Here is a 21,575-nt window from a genome sequence, read left to right on the forward strand (position 1 = left end):
TCGAGTTTAGTTTTGTCTTTAATTCCCGTGTAATAACCATGGATTTATTATATTATCGGGGTAATAACATAGTATTTTCTGTCCGTGAGAATGTAAACAATGGCCTTTTCTTCTTCGCTGCTTCGTCTACGGTTTTATTTTGTAGTTTAAAAGGTCTGCCACCTACTGACCAACTAGGATAATACATAAGAAAACTACTAAAACAATTACTTTATATATTGAATGGAGTAAAATTCGAAGTATTAAAAAGTATTTAATAATGTATAAAAAGAGATATATTTATAATATGTATATAATAACTATGCGTAGCCTTAATAAAGCATTACAAAAGACTTAATTAACAGTTTTTTTAAAGAATGATTCATGCTTAGTAACTTCTTACCTTAAACTTAAACTAGTTACTAAGAATAAAGATTTCTAAAATAATTGTTCATTATGAATTAAGTCTTTGTTCATGCTTTATTAAGGCTAATAAGGTGTGTAGTTATCAGATATGATTTTTGTCCATTTTTCCTATTTAAAACATAATTTAAAAAAAAACAAGAAAGAGCACAAGACCAGAGAGAATAAAATTAATAAAAAATAATGAAAGATCCATCCAAAGAAAACAAATCATTAATCAAACAAAGTCAGAAAAAAATGTGCCATTTAGTCCAAAGTCTGTAAAATCTGTACATTAAAAAAAAAAAAAGTGATTATTATTTTTTAAATTTTCCATAAGCCAGTTATGTCGGTCTAATTCTTGATCCTCGAAACAATTTGTGGCATCGTTTTTTTTTGTCATGGCCTTTTTCCTTGCTGCCAGAAGCATGTTCCAAAAGTATCCATTTATTGTGTCCATGGCAGGAGTGTCGAGGCCCAAATACATCTGAAATAGAGTTGGATGATGACGTCTGCAAATCTTTTGTCAATTTCAGTCCAATATTTTGTGCAACACCGAGTAAAGATATGAATTAAAAAGATGCAAAGTTGTTATGGCAAAATGATAATGAGTCTAATACACTTTGACGGATTAATGTAGATAATGTAATGGAAACACTGACGCTTTGATCTTCTGCAAAAGACTAAAACCAGCACAAAGACAACTGTCCTTAACAAACTACCAAATCATTTTCAATTCAAATTATTAAACAAAATTGTTGCTGTCCAGTTAAATTAAGAAAAATGTTACTCTTAAATAATTAATCTGAAATTTTGCTTATTTATGAGTTAAATTGTGCAAAACAGTGTGCAATTATAGCGCTTTAAAAATGTAATATTTCAAATCTACTACAAAAAATAAAAAAAAATCTCAATTCAAACTTTCACCACTAAACAAATGTAAAAAAGTGTTTGAATGTATAAAAAGAACCACATGACAGTGAAATCCTTTACAAATGATTTTATTCATGATAATAGTAAGAAGCCTCTCCTCTGATTTTCAAACAGATTAAACTAGTCGGATCACATAAGAATCGTTAGCCCGTTTTACAATGTTTTCAGATTTTTAGGAAGTTATGACGCACATTTTTTCTCCTACACAAAAATAAAAAATATATATATACCAAGATCCTTTCTTTTTTTTTCAAAACGAGGACCGTAACTCTGCATGCAAGACTAAGAAAAGAACAACTCATTTGTGATCGCTACTGTTAGTTTGTCTAATACCAATATAACTTACTACAGGGAGTTTGTAGAAAAAAAAAAAGGTTAATTTCATTGGGCTGTCACTTGATCCGATGTATATTTTGTTCACCTTTGCTCACAGTTTTGGAGAAATTGGCTTTGACTAAACAGGTTCTCGACGAGCGGTGAGTGTCGAAAACAGTTCAAAAGAGCGCTACGTAACATTTCCGTTCGTCTCCGGAAAAGTTCCACGGCGCAACCTTTAACTTTTAAAACACACGTGCCATCAAGATGATAAAAAAGAGCTTTGAAAAAAACTACAAACGAAACAAATCCGCTGGGCACCGCAGTCGAGAACCACAATCCTAAAAACTAAAATCTAATAAATGAAAAATAATGTGGATATCGTATTTTTTTTCTTTTCCTTTACCTCCAGTGTTTACAATTTCATCAGAATAAAAAAGGTCCTCCAAACAATCATCAAAATACAATGAGAAATTTGCAAACAAACTCCTGCAAAACTAACTCTTATGAACAAGGATCTATTGCGACGGGTTGGATAATACTAAACGCGACGGAGACGTTAGCAGTTGTGGCAGGACGATTGCCCGTTTGTTATGTGCTCGTGCCAGTAGCTTCCCGGGATTTGAAAAAAAAAGGGCCTATACCTGACTTTTACCGCTTATAGTTGAAAGAAAATGCCTCCTTTTATACCAGTAGTATCAATTTTATCCAATTATTGAACATTATTGGACGAGAAACTGTGTGGGGAAGACAAGACTGCAGTCGTTTCAGCGTCAGAGTGAGAGAAGGAACTAAAGGCTCATTTCTGTTGAGGTTTTTGTCCGTTCTTTGCGTCGTTCTGTCCTGTCAATTGGTCTGTCTCCCCAGAGTTTGTTAGAAAAAGTGACGAGAAGAAACTGGAAACAAATAAACACATAGCCCAACTTGTTTTCTTGACTCTTTTCTGACAAATGTGATGAAGAAACTGCAGTGGGCGCCTCCATGTTTGTTTTCCGTGTTATTTTCAAACGGGTAATCTAAAAAAAAAAAAAAAAAAAAAAAAAAAAGCAGAAGGAGCCTCCATGTTTGTTTTCCTTGTTATTTTCTAACAAAGGTAATCTAAAAACTGCAGCGGAAGCCTCCATGTTTGTTTTTCTTGTCCTTTTCTAACAAAGGTAATCTGAAAATTCCAGTGAGAGCCTCCATGACTGTTTTTCCTTGTTGCTCTTTTACGCCAGTTTTTGTAAATTCTGACTAACTACAAACGCTCTCTGGTGGTTACTCAACAAAACACAGATGTGACAATAGAAACATTTGAATATATAAATGTAGTGAACAATTGGAACACGCACAAAAACGAGGCATAAATTAGCCGTACGTGGGCGGTTCAAATCGGGTACAGGCCGTTTAGGAAAATCACTTTGTGCAGTAACTATTGAGCAAATATTCCGACATGGGCCACTTTTTTAGGTAAATTCATACATCTTAATAGTCAATAATGTTGCATAAAACCTAATTAACGCAATCAATGGGCTAATCCTCCAGCTAGAGGCGGGAGACGTATTGAAAAATAGCTAAAAATGCCAAATGCTATTAAAACGACTCAAAACGACATGAAATAAAATGTTATATTTCTGCACTTTTGTGGTTAATTTGACCGTTTTGAACATCGACAAAGATGTTTACAGCCACATTTTCTGATTGGAGCCGGAGATGAGTCTTTTTTATAGTAGGATTCAAATCAAATGCGGACAACATATTTCCCCACGAGGTATTTGAGCCAAATATTCACTACTCCCTGGTGGTGTACCTAACAAAGTGGCCGGCGACCGTGTAGACACGAGCTCATTTTGTGGTTTCAGTCCCGTTTTCAAAAGTCCAATCGGGAAACATCTGGCACGCGGGAAGGATCATTACGCTCGATAGTAAATCTTTGTCACAATATTGTTGAGTTCTACCACGTTTCTGAGTACAGTATTCACTCTTACTTAAGGCGGAACCGATAGAAATGAACAAACACATTATATACAGAAATCACATCGTAGTATTTGGATAGAAAAGTTGTAGACGACTCCAAAAAGAAAAGGAAAAAAAAAAGTTATTTCTGCCTTGGCCTTTGACTCTGTGGACAAAGCATAGCAGAAGGAAGCATTTTACTGCCTAGAGCTCCTAGATATTACATACTGTAAAAGAAACATCAGGCAAAACATTACGACCGATGCAGAAAAGTTAAACAGAGCTGAACTTTTCTGCAACAGACACAGCACAGCAGCCAATCAGAGATGACGCTCTGGTGAGTTTATTTTTTGGACGAGCGTCCGCGAGGCGTCCAGGACAGGCGTCCAACACCAGGGTCAGGGTGCGATTGTGACGCCTCGGTCAGAACGCCCGTTAACATGCACGCTGGGTGCCGCCATACGCCATGTAATCCTTCTTCCGGGTGTATTAGTGAACACAAAGAACCTGGATATTTTACACAAATCTACTTTAGAGTGTGTTTTAGCAGCGAGACTTTTCCCTTGTTCTACATTTAAACCAACAAAGCTCCTGCTGGACCGGAAGTGCCATTTCTGTATTTTACGGATTATAAGTCACACCTTTTTACATCGTTTTGGCCAGGGTGCAACTTATACTTCGGAGCGACTTACAGTATATGTGATATTATTTGTTATTTTCACACTGACAACTGCATTTCACAAGAGGGCGCTCTAGGCTCTAAGCGACGCAGAAGAAGGATCTGCACTTCCTCTACCTCTGGAGTTTGTGGAGTTGTTTAGAAGTGACACAGAGGAAGAAGAATTCAATGGATTTAGTGATTTGGGGTAAAACTGATGCTTTGGTAAACTTGTTAGCATGTTCTTTATGCTATAGTTATCTGAATAACTGTTAATGTTACGTTAACATACCAGACACTTACCACAGTTCTGTCTGTGCGTCATGTAGCTGAAGGTGTTAGCGTTAGCATACGTACACCTATTCACCATGTTCTCTAATCTGTTATTATTTTAAACTGCATTTCAAGATAAAATGTCTGTTCTTGGTTTTGTTTTCCCAAAACAAGCAACTTATAATCTGGAAAATATAGTAAAACGAAAGTGCCAATCGCTTGGAAAAAGTGGGCGGGCAGCTCTTTGCGGCCTGTTCTCAACGATCGTAATGTTTTGCCTGAGTGGTGTGCACAGTAAAAATACTCATCAAAAGACAACAGCTAGACAAGAAGTCACCGACGCCGGGAGAAACCGAGAACAAATCAGAACAAAAACGCTGCTGCTGCTGCTGCTTCTTCTTCTTCCGACGCGCGACTCGCAAACAGTTGAGAAAAAGGCAAAATGAAAACAAACAACACTAAGGCCACAAGATTTTTGAGTAACCCCACTGAACTCACAATGTTTTTTGTACAGAGGGCGTGGCGGGACGAGCGTGACCCACCATAGCGCCGTCTAGAGACCACGTGCCCGGGAGTCAGGACCCTCGAGGACCGGCCGGTGCCCTTTCCAATACCGGGCGGCGAGTCACACGGCCAAAGCCACGCCAACGGGAGTCCGGCGAAAGGCGGCGCGGCCCGGGACGGTCCGCATTGCTCCGGTTACAGTCCGAAGCACCGGCGGTTGGTTTTTTATGTACAAAGGTTTCCGCGCTCGCTTTGAACCATCCGGGCCACTCCTTCATTACCCAAGCGACATAATGACAACTCTTATTTACACGGCTGAAACTGCAACGGACGATACGATTCACAAGTTCGAGCGGTTCTGTTTTTTTTTTTTGTAGATGCAGTTCCAACTTTCACTCGAGTAATGGGCACCGAGAGTTCCGACCCGCCGCCGCCGAAACGGTTCAAATACTTACAGCTCGCGCACTCTGTTCCTTTCTCTGAACCGGTTGCCGCCGAGAAAAGGGTTCAAGAATCACGATAATAAAAGGATTTCCGCAAAGAAAAAAATAGATTACAAAACAGGAACACTTTTGTATACAGCTTGTAAAAATGTGGAGTGAAAAAACTAAAACAAAACCGTAAAAAATAAAGAAAAAAAAATATCGAAGTCCGTCAGTTTTCTCTTCTCGCTCGGAGCTGCTCAGGTTTTGTCTATGGCGCACGCCCTTGCCTCAGCGCTAAGGAAACCCTGTGGCCTGTCCCACGGGGATTCGAGATGGCGTTGGGCGAGATGTCAGACAGCGAGGCGGCCTGGCGGCGGGTGCAGGGGGCTCCAGGTCGGGGGGGCCGGGGGCGGGTCCTGGGGGTAGGGCCGCGGCTCGCAGCACTGGGGCGTCTCCACTTTGGGCACGCTACGGCCCTGGCACAGGCGCCGGTGACGCAGCAGCCGGTCCGTCCGCGAGAAGTTCTGAGGAGGACATCAACAAGTACTTAATATTAACAAAGTATTTGCACCTGAAATACTTCTACGTCCAGTGGCCGAAGCCGCACATTGTTTTGGTCGTGTTATGGGACCAAAAATGTCCTTTTAAGATCAATCGTCTCAAAACAAGCTGGTTTATGAGGTCCTCAACACTCAATATTCACCAGAGAAATCATTTAACCATCACACGCTTGTATCTTTTTGGTTGATTGCGTTTCTGAGTATGCAAAGTACCGTATTTTCCGGACTATAAATCGCACCTTTTTTCATAGTTTTGGTCGGGGTGCGACTTATACTTATATCCTTATACTCCGGAGCGACTTATATGTGATATTATTTTTCACACTTGCAACAGCATTTCACACTCCGGTGAGACTTATTCATGTTTTTTTCTTCTCTATTATGCATTTTTTGAAAATACGGTATATTTGTATTTGTAGCATATACACAAGTCTGTATAGTATGTTTTTATTATTGCTACTTTGGTGGCATAGTCCTTATATTTGTTAAATATTTATCATACATTTGACCTGGCTGTGTTGTGTGTGTTGAACCTCGGCTGTGTCGTGTGTGTTTGTTGAACCTCGGCTGTGTCGTGTGTGTTTGTTGAACCTCGGCTGTGTCGTGTGCGTTTGTTGTTGCCCCCGGTGCTCCCGTTGGGTGTGCCGACTCACCTGCTGGCAGCGCTCGCACTGGTAGGGCTTCTCTCCGCTGTGCACGCGCTTGTGCCGCTCCAGGTGGTAGCGCTGGATGAACCTCATGTCGCAAATGTCGCACGCAAACGGCTTCTCCCCTACAGCGCAGGGCACAGACAGGGCATCAGGACGCACGTCGGGACTCCATTCAGTCAAAAGAATGAACCATATGTCATGCTTATAACTAGGGATGGACAATATACTGTTGCTAATGTCAATATTGCCCGAAATGTTGGACTTTTTTGTAGAACAACCTCCCCGATCTTTAGGGGTGACGCTAAAACAGAATCAGAGTCTTTGGAAACAGACAGTGAGTTCAAATGTAAAACAGAAGAAATTATCGGCTATCGGGGGGAAAAAAGTCCATATCAGACCATCCCTATTTATAACAGTTTTAAAAGTAAGTATTTTGAACATTTGATAAGTTAGTGAGGCCTGTCATCAACTCATTATGTGTATTTCAGAGTGGACTTCGGTGGGTTCTAGTCCGGATGAGCAGCACCCTAAACCAGGGCCGTGGTTTGAGTCTGGTTCAACATCCCATCAAATGACATGACGACCCAAACTCGAGTTTGTTGTGGCCTTGTCATGTGACTCTACGTGTTTGCAGCAGTGGCAGCTACAGGAGGAAGGCTCGTACCCGTATGAGTGAGGCTGTGTCTCTCCAGGTGGTTACGCTGAATAAACCGCATATCACACATGGAGCAAGCAAACGGCTTCACCCCTACACACACAGAGCAGGCAATTAGCTCCAACAACATGGGCGGCTGCATTAGCCTAGCACTAGCATTAGCCTAGCATTGGCTGACTCAAAACAACATGCCCTTTCTATCTACAGTATAAACAGACTGTATGTGCCTACCCGCTGTCCACATCGACACCCATGACATACAATGACAAAGAAGACACACATGTTCTATTTCTTTACATTGACCCAGCAACTAATTGAGATAAAGATAAGTTTTCTTTACGTTGTGCAGATCAGTTGGCGATGTTAAGACTTAAATATTGTGGCCCTCAGAGGCAACAGTTGTTGTGATTTTGGGCCTTACAAAAATAAATTGATTTGATTTGATATTGACCCTGTGGAATAGTTCATGAGTGCAGTTGAAGCGTGATGGTTCCTCTCTGAACAGCGCTGAGCTGAATGTGTTTCCGTGGAGTTGTGCAGCGTGCAGAGGGCTGGACTCGTACCAGTATGAGTGAGGCTGTGTCGGGCCAGATGGTAGCGCTGGACAAACCTCATGTCACACATGGTGCAAGCGTACGGCTTTACCCCTAAAACCATCAACACAGGATCTCAGTGTGAGTCATCAGCTAAGCGCCTATCGCTAACCATTGATGGGCTGTTAACCACTACTATCAAAGTTAACTAAAAAAGTACATTTAAGGCTTGAAATGTTAATTTCCAAATTCAAATACATAGCAGTGTGATTGTCAGATCCAAACTAAACACAGACATGAGCTGATGATAGATCTATGGGCGGTGGGCGCCGCATACCCATGTGCGTGAGGCTGTGTCTTTGCAGGTGGTACCTCTGGAAAAACCTCTTGTCACACATGGTGCAAGCGTAAGGTTTCACACCTAAACGCAGACAGCAGGATTACATGATATTACTGCCAATGCTGACACATCAATACAATTGGTTATTAACCACATGTGGGCCAGCTCATGCATAAAGAGGCCATTTCTGTAAATTATGTTTAATTGGGCATAATTATTTTTCAAATATCTAAGTAACACATCAGAATAATTTATGCTGCCATTGCTACATCTAACATTTAAAATGCCTTCTGCTTGTTTGAAGCATATCTGAATGGACTCTCATCTGAAGAGCATATTAAAGTAGTAGTAGATGAAGATCTGGACTCGTACCCGTATGAGTGAGGCTGTGCCTGGCCAGGTGGTAGCGCTGGACAAACCTCATGTCACACATGGTACAAGCGTACGGCTTCACCCCTAAACGCAGAGGAGTCAATTACTCACAGTCCAGCAATTACAGGGATATCCACTTTAAATTTATGGGTTGCTAACCAATTTACCAAATTCAATTGTTTTATGCAGCGGAATCCAATAACATTTTATATCCACTGGACACACCACATGAGCTAGTCATAGAATATACGTAGTATGAATGTATTTTTTGTAAATAAGACACATGAAGATCTCAGGCGGCCCATACCCATGTGCGTGAGGCTGTGTCTTTGCAGGTGGTACCTCTGGAAAAACCTCTTGTCACACATGGTGCAAGCGTAAGGTTTCACACCTAAACGCAGACAGCAGGATTACAGTTCGCCTCTGGCATCAGGCCAGAACAGTCTCTACTCATGATCACACTTGTCTTCTATAACCATGACATAAACTACAGTGAATCCAGATCATGTTCTGGGATCATCACTGAAGAAAAGACTAAGATCATCCACAGGCTGTGTGTAAAAAGAGCTGAAGACAATTGACATGGACACAAGTAAACCACAAGGAAACCAGACCTAAACCAGACGGCAAAATGATTTGACCACAGAAGAACTGTAGTTTTAGCCCGGCTAAGCCAGACTCTGGGTGCTGTACAGCGTGGTTTGTGCAAAACTAACAAGATCTACTCCCTCAAAGCTCTCAGTATAAAGAACCTAAGTTTGTTTAATCATGTTGTAAGACTTTTTCAAGCTGCCTTTCTAGTCATGTGTTTTGCTCGTCAGAATGTTTCCTTGACGTTATGTTCTCATCTCCCACAGAAATAAAGATTTGATAGGCAGCCCTTTGAGACAACACACTGATACACTAGAGTCTGGCCGTGCCAGGCAAGCACATTTTAACTATGAACTACATAAAATGACAACACATAAACATCCTACAGCCCTTTTCACAGAGGATGTTGTGGCGTGTTAGCAGCATTCTGAAAGTAGAGTTGAATTTATTAGACATACTTAAGTGCGCTGACTACAGGGGCCTGAAAGTCCCATCAAACAAAGTGATTGAAAGTGGACATTTCTTATTTAAATGTCAGCATTGAAACCACAGCTTTAGTGGTTTAATTATGAGACTATTGAACAATTATGTTTCAAATCACTGCCTCTACGCACCACTTCCTGGTCGGTAGATACTGTAGCCTTCTTCCATTGGAGCAGTGATGGGCGGGTGGGTTTGGTTGGGGGTCAATAAGACGGCCCCTACTTGGACTTGGAATTACAAGCGGTATGTACCCTGCCCAACATCAGGAGTTCAGCACAAGTCCTGGACGGTAGCACTAAATGGAAGCGGAAATGCGTGGAAGTTGTGTGACGGCGCACCAAATCTAGCCGAATGGGGTACTTATCAAAAAAGACCTAAACACCATGCTACACTTGGGTCCCTGGGACTCTTTGGACTTTTACGCAACGCTGCACATCGACGTTGATTGAGTGATAGAGAATACGGAGTAGGCCCTCCCTCAGTGCCCCCTGCGTCCTCTGTGAAAGGGGCTACATGTGGTATGGTGCACGGACTCATACCAGTGTGCGTGAGGCTGTGTCGGGCCAGGTGGTAACGCTGAAAGAACTTCATGTCGCACATGGTGCAAGCGTACGGCTTCACCCCTAAACAGAACAACAGTTATTTCTGCTGCTGTGGTTAATAACCAATGTCAGGCCCTGGGCTAAGGCGCTAAAATGTATGTATTCAACGTAAAAGTCCCTAATGCACAGAATATGAGTTTGTGGTTCTGTATCATGGTGGTGCAGCACAAAGCAGTGATGGGGTTGGACTGGAGCATACCCATGTGCGTGAGGCTGTGCCTGGCCAGGTGATACCTCTGGAAAAACCTCTTGTCACACATGGTGCAAGCGTACGGCTTCACCCCTACACACACAAAGGCTTTAGCACAGACAGGGCAACTGCCAAAAATGATCTGAACTTCACTGAGATCAGGAAGGTTTGGTGACCCTTGGCTTTTACGCAGTCAAATGTGAAGATCAGTTTCCAATGTATCTCCCAATTTCCGGGATTATTCCGATGTTTTAAATATTCGCTCCAAATTCCAACAAATTTAGAAAGTCAAAAAGGTGTCTCCCAATCCAAATCACAAATCAGAACACAAACTGTTCAATTTCCAGCCAAATCAGTCTTAATCACCCACAGAATTTGCCATGTGCCCACGATCAGAGGCAAGACAATTTTAGGCAGTTATTCAATTATAACATTCAACAGAGAAAATGCATTTATATTTTTCATGTAAACGTGCATAAAATATGTTAAACCAGCACCTAGAATAGTTTACATTACATTTACAGGTCATTTATAAGTGTATGGTAAAGACTGAAACTACAATTTTGAATTTTCTTGCATGTGAAATGACACAATGCCCTGGTGGATGCACAAATCCATTCTCATGATACGTTCAGACCGTGACAAACACTGGGCCACCATCGACTTGTATGGTTGTAAATCTTTGATTCCTTGGTCTGAACATGCATTCACTCTTCAGCCCGCCCCACAGATGAGCCCTGCCTCAAGAGGAGGAGCCTCATCAAGCTTAAAGAAAAGTCTAGGTTTTGGTCTGATGTCTCTTCCCCTCGGTCTCTGGGAAAGTCTCAGAAAGAGACAGCATCATGTCTCGGTCAGACTGCACTTCAAGAATCATCCAGAAGCTCAGCTCCAAAAACTCAGACTCAAAAACTCAGACTCAGCTGTGGAACAACTGGGGGTCTGGACAGACTCCTGATCAGGACAAGGTTGTTCTTGTGGATGTTTTGCTGTCAGGTCGGAACCTGATGTCCAGGAAAGTCTCCAGAGTGTTGTCCACATGAAACGAAACCGTGGCATGACACTGTAATTGATGATCCGCATCACAAAGAAAGAACTGCATGTTCAGCTTTCTATCATCAGACAGTCTATTCTGGACTCATCCGATTTCAAGGCCTGAATCAGCCCAAAGTGTGTATGTGCTGCACATGTCAGCACCTGCAGAAGCTCTATCTGTCAGCGTGTTCTTCTGGCACTGTGACCTAGGACAGGAGAAATGCCTCTTCACACCAGCAGAGGACCTCACGTCTGACCTGGCTGAGCAAAATGAGACAGGTGGCATTTGTTTATTCAGTGTGAATGATGCCATCGTCCCAATAGAAGAGCGTTGGAGCTCTTTGGAGCTAGTTAAGAGAGTGTTATTTGAATAATTTGCGTCTAGAGTTTATTCACAAATTCTCTCTCAGCGTCTTCTATCTGTGAGGACTTACCTGTCTGTAACTTGTCTGGAGCCTTATAGACATAAAAAATAAACGCCCTCTTCTTTGGTCAAAACCTGCAATAGTCCAGGACCTCTATGTGATGAGATGAGCTCATGTTGTGTTCAGGGAGGGTTTGAGGCACACTTTATTGTCTCTTTAACTGTCCCTCTGACACTGGGGGACGTCTGTCAGGAGAAGTGGTCTCCATGGCTGAGTCGGGACCTAAGCTGGGGACTTTTACGTATTTTCCATGTTTTGGGTTAGATTCATGTGGAAAGCGGAGCACCAGGAGGAAACATCCCAGGCACATGAAGAAACACACAAACTCCAGACAAAAAGGAAAAAGACCGAGTCAAATCCTGGACCTTCTTGCTGTGAAGCGAGCGTGCTTTCCACTCAGCTGTTTATTTACTAAAGTCATCTCTGTGTCGTCACCAGCGCCGCCTGGGCTTTTGGTAAATGATTTAGTCTTCAGTTAATTTTGGTCGCTACGGTGCTAATAGACACAAGAAACGTAAAGAGACGCGATAAAGCGGAAGTCACATTGTGTAAAGGAGCCTTAAAGGTGCACTGTGTAACTTTCCTTTTTCTGCATCTCCATGTGGTTTGGCGTTTCACACATTTATTCAATTATAGGTGTTTAGACACGTCTGCGACGAGTTGGCCACTGTCCAGGGTGTACCCCGCCTAAGGCCCGAAGTCACTGGGATAGGCTCCAGTCACCCGCGACCCCAAATTGAATACGTCATAAGGCGCTGGTACAGCTGGCAGCCCGGTGTAAACGCTCTCTCTTCTTTCTCACACTTATTGTGCTTTATCTCCTATATTTTGTAAATATAGTTAGTATATTTTTTCTATTTTACTGTACGATAGGGACACGCGCTGGAATAGTTTTTTAATTCAACTGTTTTTGACTTTTTTCGGCTGGATTTGAGCGTTTTTCGTTGCGTTCGTTGTGTTGTTGTGACGTGAGCTAGCTCCGAGTGAGCCCACCAGCCCCCCCTCCCCGCGCCCTCCGGCCGCGCTAAAGGACGGCGTGTCGTCGGTACACGTTTATGTACACGTTTATATGAAAGAGGAACTTCACGAACGATCGGGACACGCACTGGAATCGCTTTAAATTAACTTGTTTTGACTTTATTCGGCTGGATTGAGTGTTTTCGTCGTGTCGTTGCGATGTGTCTTGGCTCTGAGTCCCCCGGCTCCGGCCCCGCCCCCCGGCTCCGGCCCCGCCCCCCGGCCGGCGCCGTACCGCGTTTCCACAAAGGAGGAACTCATGAAACTGCGGAGAACAGTCGTCTTACCCGGAGATCGTCACGTTATCCCGTCGCAATACTGACCTAACCTAATACTGATGTGCAATTCTGTCATATGTGCAATTACTGTGAAATTCATGTGCAATCTATGTGCTGTCGTGACAAATATTCATGTGCAATTACTGTCGGGATCACATGCAATGGTATTTATTTATTTATTTGTCTATGGGAGTTTTTATTTATTTATAGGAGATCTTCTACTGAAAGTGTTTTTCAGACTTCCTATAAGTGATCTGTTCTTCTGTATCTACCTCTGTATCTACCTGCGTTGCACCAATGAAATTTCCCCATGTGGGACAATAAAGGAATATCTTATCTTATCTTATCTTATCTTAAAAGGGAACAAGCGGTAGAAAATGGATGGATGGATAGGTGTTTAGAGGGCCAACAGGTTCACCTCTCCACAGATCTGACCAGTACTTTGGCCTTCTTGTCTTCATGAAGATGTTAATGCCATACTATATAATAGTCTGGACAATAACATGTCCATGGAGACTTCACCAGAAAAGTTACACAGTGCACCTTTAAGGGACCTGTGCAAATAAAATTGTGGGTAGAATCAATGAATCGATGAGAAAATAACTGGTCATTGTGTCATCCCAAATGCCAAGACTGAAGTACAAATGCATGTGAAAATGTCCCACAGAGATCACAAACTCGAGTTTGAACGGTCATGTGACTAATGACGCATGCACAGTTGTGTTCAGAGTCCAGTCCCGGAGTTGTACCTGTGTGCGTGAGGCTGTGGCGCTCCAGCTGGTAGCGCTGGATAAACCTCATGTCACAGATGGTGCAGGCGTAGGGCTTCACTCCTGCACAGAGCAGAGCACACGTCAGGTCACAGAAACACACTACAAAACGCTCAATATTCAACATGCACCCAGTTTACAGACAGAACAGTCACTTTGTCAGTGGACAGTCTTCCAACAAAGTCCAAGCATTAACACACATAACTGGTACCGGTCTTAGAGATACCATAACAGTAACTTTACACAAGTACATAGTATTTATTCAGTTTGTAGAGAGTGCCTACCCGTATGAGTGAGGCTGTGCCTGGCCAAATGGTATCTCTGGAAAAACCTCATGTCACACATGGAGCAAGCGTACGGCTTCACCCCTGGATACAGGGCCAAACTTTAGCACGACGCACACATTTGAATCTACAGTCTGATAGTCCTAAGACCTCTGACCTCACTGCATCTACTACTACTACTGTATATACACAACAGCTCCAACTAGTGTCAGCGAGAGGTAATGAAATCATGTACCCGTGTGGGTGAGAGTGTGTCGGGCCAGATGATATCTCTGGAAAAACCTCATGTCGCACATGGAGCAAGCGTACGGCTTCACCCCTGCACACACAGGACAACACTATCAGAAACAACAGGGCTGGAGTGGAAGGGACCACTTCATGTTTCTATGGTTACGTGTCAGGGAGTGTCATGGGGTGAAAACATTGACATGAATTAGAGTAAGTCCACTGGAGTGTTAAGGCCACAGTCTAAAGCAAAGGGTCCTGCGTACCCGTATGAGTGAGGCTGTGTCGGGCCAGGTGGTATCTCTGGAAGAACCTCATGTCACACATGGAGCAAGCGTACGGCTTCACCCCTGGGTGCAGAGGATTCACAGATTAGCCTGGTCTAGATCTCTGAGGGGGTGTGGGCAGGTCACAGGTGAGGGGGGGCTACACAGGTCACATTCTTTACTTAGATAAGACTTTGAATAGCTGAGCACAAAACACTAACGGACAAAAAGAAGGAAAAATGTGTAAAGTAGCTGTGCACATTTGTAAAAACATAAAATCAGCTGGTTTACATATATTTGCATTGTAATTCAGCTGTAAAGCTGCAGGACATCAAAGGACAAGCTCAAAACAAAGACTCATTTCAAGCAATCACTATTTGACTGAATAAATATTGGCTATAAAGTTTTACTCACACAATTAAAAACACTAACTACTATTGGGTGGGAAAAAGCCTAACATTTGTAATGATAAAAACAGAAAAATGATAAGCGGGGTACGGCAGGTGGACTCATACCCGTGTGAGTGAGTTTGTGTCTCTCCAGGTGGTAACGCTGGAAAAACCGCATGTCACACATGGAACAAGCGTACGGCTTCACTCCTACACACAAACATAGAAATATTAGTCTAGGATTCAGGCTTCAAATACTCAGAAAGAGTCCAGACGGAGCTCATCGTGTCTACGGTGTGAAGACGCTACAGCGAACGGTCAGAGGAGGTCCACGTTAAACGGAAAACATGTGCATCTAGTCCTTTGATGTCCAAGCAGTGGTTTTTACAGTTAAAACACAAACTGGAGAAGAAAGCCCACTGCTCTAATTAATAACAGGATAAATAACATTTCAGAGCTCCAGAGTCGTGTAGGAGGATGTTCAGAGTGAGAAAGACCTTTACTTATAATCACACAATATTGTTTCCAGCTCAAGTATGTTCATAATGCACTTCTAACACTTGTTTTAACACTCTGAGCTGAGAACCAGAGAAATGGGAAACTGGAAACTCAATTTGACAGGGTGTTTGGCGAGTTCTTAGCTTATAGTTTAGTCCTTTTCCTTTGCGTGTTAGCTGTGCGTTTCATAAAAGAGTTTGTTGGAAATGACTGTCCACAAACCAAAAGGACGTTTATTAGAGACACAGCAGCGCAAAACTGTGTCGTCTGAAACCTTTCCTACGAGGGCTCGCTCCTGGGCCGCGTGTTCCTACAGTAAAAGTACAAGTGACGGCGCTCTTACCTGTGTGGATGAGGCTGTGTCGTTCCAGGTGATAACGCTGAATGAACCTCATGTCGCAGACAGCACACGCGTACGGCTTCTCACCTGAACCAAGAGAGACGGCCGTTAAAAGTCTTCACAAAAAAAAAAAAACTGCGCAGCGACAAACATGACGCGGAACCCACCTGTGTGAATGAGGATGTGTCTCTTCAGGTGGTACCCGCTCCTGAACGCGCCGTAGCAGTGGTCGCAGATGAAGTTCTTCTGCACTTTGGACGACGGGCCGTTCTCGTCCCCATTCGCTCCCTGGGGGGAAAAAGACGTGTTTTTTTTTTTTGTTTGAGACGCGTCGTTTTTCTGCCATTACAGCCGCGGCCGCTCGAATGTGATGCAGCGCCCCGCACATAGCTACCTGCCGGCGGTAACGTGTGGCGCTTCTTCTGTTTTATCAAAGCCGCGCAGAGAAATGGCCACTGAGCGAGAGCCACTGAGCGAGAGCCACTGAGCGAGAGCCACTGAGCGAGAGCCACTGAGCGAGAGCCACTGAGCGAGAGCCACCGAGCGAGAGCCACCGAGCGAGAGCCACCGAGCGACCGCCTTAACTCAACCCGTTCTTTGCAAAGATTATTATGGACGTACTGGTAGTTTGTCCGAGCTTTTTCTTACATCCTGTTCATATAATCCCATGAAATAGATCAATAAGTTTTTTTCGCACCTTTTTTCATAGTTTTGGCCGGGGTGCGACTTATACTTCTATGTATACTTATATACTTATACTCCTGAGCGACTTATGTGATATTATTTGTTATTTTCACACTTGCAACTGCATTTCATACTCCAGTGCAACTTATATATGTTTTTTTCTTCACTATTATGCATTCTTTGGTTGGTGCGACTTATACTCCGGAAAATAAGGTACTTATTATAATCATCATTTATTGTTGTTCTTCTTATTCCTTTTCCGCAGCCAACCCTCCTTCAGCAAAAGCTCGAGGTTGGGAACAGATTACATTTTCTTTGTGTTAAAAAGTTTGTATTGTTTAAATTCAGAAAAATATGATAAAAATTGGCTCACGGACGGCGCAGAACATAAAAACTGAAGTGTAACAACCTCAGTGATGACGCATGTGGGATTCAAACGCCAGAATTGGTCTCTAAATATCTCGTATTGACATGAGTTCGGCCGTGTCATGGATTTATGCTACAAAAAGCACATTTGTCATTTGTTCAGTCCTTTCAAATCAACACATTAAAAGGGGAGATATCAAAACACAATAGAAATCTTGTCACGATTACCGGTAAAAGTTGTATTTTGATAGATTCCTGCATGTTTGAGCAAATCCCGTTAATTGACCTGAAACTGAGGTTCGACTGCTCAGTAAATTCCTGTCCCCCCCCCCCCCCCCCCCTTCCCCCGCCCACATCCCTGCACTTAGTGTGATTATCTGTAAAACGATGACTTGGGAGTGACGCGCGACGGCTTCCAAAATGTCTTCTGCGCACTTCCATGTACAGGCTGCCATGTGAGTGATTACTGGGCCGTTTAAGATAAAGATCAGCTTTAAAATGAACAGACGGTAAAAAGATTATGACTTAGTAGTGCTGAAGGGAAAAAGCATTATATGTCTCCTTTAAGATGAATTTACGGCACAAAAACAGGCAAAAAACAAAACAATAACGTGGCAGAAATCAGGAACAGATTCAAATGTCATCTCGTGGACCCGCTCTCGTTCTCCCGCCCCCATCGAAAGCAAAGTTTATTATTCTAAACGAGTCAAATTTGAGTCTTAAAACAGCTTTTTGTTCGGCAGCATTTGGACCCGGGCCCCGGCGCCTCTCTCCTCACGCCCCGGTGTCGCTGGCCGTTCCCCCGTTAAAGACACACAACTGCAGTTATTGTGCTCCTCCGCTCCCCTCCCCCCCCCCCACACACACACACACACACACACACACACACACACACACATCTCCTTCTGCACACAACCTCCTCCTCCCCCCTCCGCTCCTCCCCCCGGCGGCCGCCCACCCCCCACACACACGTCTGCACGCATGAGCGCTCGCGGGCTCCAACCCCGCTAAACGCCGCAAAAACACACAGATTTTTTCAGGCGGCTGGTGAAAAATACGGGTTTTGTGGGAGTCACCGCGGGGATTTGAGAGGTTTTCCTGCAGCGCGGCGCCACCAAAGGGAAACGCGGTGAAAACACAATGTGATCGAATCTGTAACCATGCAAAAACTGTCACTGGTGAAACTCCCGATGACAAATTCAACTCACAAATACTGATCTAAAGTGGCGGTTAATACTAAATGCTGCGACTAAAGCAGGACAAGAGCCGGACTACACAGGATCAAACCAGGACCGTTGTGCACATCGTGGCCGTTCCTACTTTTGTGCCCGATATTCGGGGTTGAAGGACTTTGAAATACCGTGGGCTGCCGAGTCCTTGGCTGACGTATAAACCACTCTGACTAACCTTCCCTCCCCTCTCGTCGTGTTCTCTCACTTTACACGGAGGCACAGATTTCCTGTTCTTCTTCTTCATCTGCTCCTCGTTGGCCCTCATGTCCTTATCGTCCAGGAGGCGCGGCGTCTGGTACTCTCCTTCCTTTCGGATAAGCTGCCGAAATATGACATTGAATCAGAACAAAAAACACTACACCATTTATCATTTTGTTGTTTTCTGTCACTGCCACTGATATGACACGTCTTATTATTACAGGTTGTGTCATTAAATGGGAATAACACATTTCAGATCAGACTGTTATTCACTATGAACAGAAAATAATGCAAGTCCCAAGTTGGTGCTAACCAGAGGCGGACAGCTCATCCCCGACGGGAGGATCATGTGGCTCTGGGGGGGCCGCTCTGGGACCTCTCTCGGTGGGGGGCCGTGGCCGAGTGGAGCCATCATCTTTTTAGGCGGCGCGCCCATGGTACTGGCCTGCATCAGGGCCATGCTGGAGAGCACCGCCTCGCAGCCAAGCAGCCCAGCCTGCAGCAACACAAAGAGAAGACATGTGAAGCAACACGAAGGCTCAGGGCTGCGAAATAAAGAAATAATATAATCTAGACAACATCGACAACATCCTGAGTGACACAGGCTGCATTAGCGTAAATCACGTTGGTGTTTAAGACAAACCCATTTCATATGGTCGCGCACTGAGCTGCTGGGCAGATGGGACATGGCTGTGGTGAGTGTGGGCGCAGGGTCATCCACAGGGTCAGTCAGGATGGTCAGGGCTCATCTAGCATTAAACTGAGGAGAGGAGGACACTAGTCAAGCACACAACAACAACAACACAAATACAGTGGAACGTATGGAGTAAAACATCATGATTCAAATCCTGCAAACACGCTTTTATTGTAACACAAGAATTACACATGATATTAAATGCATACTTAATATCTGCTTAACACGAAAGCCCGCCAAATGCAGTACTTCTGAACTTCATGAACTCATTTGACTCTTCAGAATAATTGTCAAAGGAGGAAACAGACTTGGAAAAAAACTCATAATAATAATAAAACTAGTGTATTCTTTCAGGTAAATGACAGATGAAGTGTCCCATGTGCACACGTCTTCTTAACATTAGTGACTTTGAGGGATAAATCTGTCTTTCTGAGGTGTTTTTCATCCTTTTTCTGCAGATGTGCTCGTGTCTTTGGCTTTATGCAGCAGGATACAGAGGGTGGCTACTTTAGCTCAGCTGCTCGTTTAACTGACACTTTTCTGGACAAACCCGGCACAAACACGCACGTTTTATCTTTAGTTTCGCGTCTAGAGTTCCACGCGAGACTCTGGACGCGGCTGAATCTCCCTCCGCGTGACTTTTCTGACATTAAAACACAGAAATCGGGCTCGGGTCGTTAGCTGCTCTGGCGCCCTCGCCCGACGCGGCCCATAGAGCGCTAGAGAGCACGTCGTCATGGCAACCTGTCGTGATAGACACCCAGCTCCGGCGGCCATGTTGTGACTGCAGAAATCTAATAAAATGATGCAAACTTAACAAGTGAGCTGGACTGTTGTCTTTTAAACAATGTGATAATTAACCCGTTATAAATCTGAACTTTAATGCCCACGTTGTGCAATACTAATTTGAAAAACACATTTATTACAATATTTATCGATTAATAGAATTTTTGGTCATGAAGTACACAGGATATACATAATTGATAGTGTATTGAGACACAAACAAACGTACTTTAGGGCTGCAAAACTAAACTTTGACTAGATTTAGACTAAACAAGGACTATAACAGGACTAAAACCAGCTTAATTCAGGACCAATTCATGACAAGAGTGTGAACTCATCCTAACTATGAATAAAATTAATCAAGTGCAGCTTAATGGAGAATATTCACATTGATAATTCAGAGAAAATTTGCCCGTAAATAGCCAGTTCAGTTCTGCATTATTAAGAGCACAAAATTACCATTATGTCAATGTAAACTGTTTGATCGATTACGTTTATGTTAATATTTCTACGTCATTTTCCAACCACGGCTGTCAGAATTATTAAATTAGGACCGTTGCCATAATAACAGGACCAAAAAACCCACTTATTACATTTTTCTGCTGCTCTTACAGTCACAAGATGGCCGTCTCAATCCCCACGGCAACAGAATCCCCGGTGCTTCTAGGTGTCTTTTCCCACACTGCCCTCGCCCACCTCCACATAAACGAAAAGGAGTGTTTCAAGCAACGCGTCAATAAATTCTCAATATTTTTATCTGATGGCGTCAAAATACACGATGTTAAACAGAACAATAACAGTGTAAAACGCAAAGACAAACCGTGTTTGTGCGCAAAGACAGAGCGGTAAATAGCTTCGTGATGGCCGCTGCCTCCCCCTCCCCAACAAGCTAGCTTAGCCCCCGACAGAAGCTAACTCTGGCGCTGGATTATTCACCAAAAACGATCGATACGTTTCACCGTCTGCGGGCTCAGGTTCCGTTCACACAGAAGCACGTTTGGATGCAGAAAGTATCACTCGTGGAATGAAACGGTCTTAAATAAAAGCGTGATTTGTACCTCGGTGCTGTCGTCGGCAGTGGTTTTCTTCAGCGCTAGTTTACAAACAGAGGAAACGCCACAGGAAGAAGCTCCACTCCCCCAGAGCCAGACCCCCACAGCTCAGGCCCGCGGGCACACGGGCGCATCTTCAGCCACACACACCGACTGTAGCGCGGGTAGAGCTGCTGAACGAGCCTCCGCGACGAGGCCTCGCGACAAATGTCCGCGTTTTTCCGACAGATTTCTGCAGAAGATGGCCCCGTGTCTGAGCGAGACGAGGCCGGAGAAAGGCTGAGGACGTGAAGAGACGCAGCTCGGCCTGCAGAGGGCGACACCACTCACGCACTAATCACTAATAACACTGCTAAGCAGGAGACAGGAGCCATGGGTCAGGAGCTATGGGGCAAGAGCCATGGGGCATGAGGCAGGAGGCAGGAGACAGGAGCCATGGGTCAGGAGCTATGGGGCAAGAGCCATGGGGCATGAGGCAGGGGGCAGGAGGCAGGAGCTATGGGGCATGAGTCAGGAGCCATGGGGCATGAGCCAGGAGCCATGGGGCATGAGCCAGGAGCCATGGGGCAGGAGCTATGGGGCAGGAGCCATGGGGCAGGAGCCATGGAGGTGAGGAAGGAGCCATGGGGCATGAGCCAGGAG

The 21,575-nt window shown here is 44.0% G+C and overlaps 1 protein-coding gene across 34 annotated transcripts in view; it reads right to left on the reverse strand.

The window, feature by feature from the left end:
- Positions 1–21,219, reverse strand: part of znf740a (zinc finger protein 740a) — a 141,628-nt gene extending 120,409 nt beyond the window's left edge. The window contains exons 1-20 of one of the 34 annotated variants that reach the window (XR_011927820.1): positions 20,940–21,219; positions 19,048–19,164; positions 18,718–18,900; positions 18,382–18,525; positions 16,092–16,212; positions 15,928–16,011; positions 15,213–15,296; positions 14,698–14,781; positions 14,442–14,525; positions 14,207–14,290; positions 13,902–13,985; positions 10,410–10,493; positions 10,148–10,231; positions 8,842–8,925; positions 8,535–8,618; positions 8,160–8,243; positions 7,853–7,936; positions 7,299–7,382; positions 6,638–6,756; positions 5,619–5,948 (exon numbers count right to left, since the gene is read on the reverse strand). Coding sequence is in view for 33 of the 34 variants with exons in the window: in XM_072451550.1 (XP_072307651.1) it covers positions 5,775–5,948; positions 6,638–6,756; positions 7,299–7,382; positions 7,853–7,936; positions 8,160–8,243; positions 8,535–8,618; positions 8,842–8,925; positions 10,148–10,231; positions 10,410–10,493; positions 13,902–13,985; positions 14,207–14,290; positions 14,442–14,525; positions 14,698–14,781; positions 15,213–15,296; positions 15,928–16,011; positions 16,092–16,212; positions 18,382–18,525; positions 18,718–18,900; positions 19,048–19,092 (1,878 nt within the window). In the remaining variant the exon portion in view is untranslated. Of the gene's footprint in view, positions 1–1,366; positions 5,949–6,637; positions 6,757–7,298; positions 7,383–7,852; positions 7,937–8,159; positions 8,244–8,534; positions 8,619–8,841; positions 8,926–10,147; positions 10,232–10,409; positions 10,494–13,901; positions 13,986–14,206; positions 14,291–14,441; positions 14,526–14,697; positions 14,782–15,212; positions 15,297–15,927; positions 16,012–16,091; positions 16,213–18,381; positions 18,526–18,717; positions 18,901–19,047; positions 19,165–20,939 lie in introns of those variants that run through there. The other 33 variants (XM_072451551.1, XM_072451550.1, XM_072451562.1 and 30 more) reach the window with 33 other exon arrangements.
- Positions 21,220–21,575: the final 356 nt, after the last annotated feature.

The sequence above is a fragment of the Eucyclogobius newberryi genome, unplaced genomic scaffold (assembly GCF_026437365.1).
Source record: "Eucyclogobius newberryi isolate DKJ021-1_F unplaced genomic scaffold, fEucNew1.0.hap1 SCAF_19, whole genome shotgun sequence".
NCBI classification, from domain to species: Eukaryota; Metazoa; Chordata; class Actinopteri; order Gobiiformes; family Gobiidae; genus Eucyclogobius; species Eucyclogobius newberryi.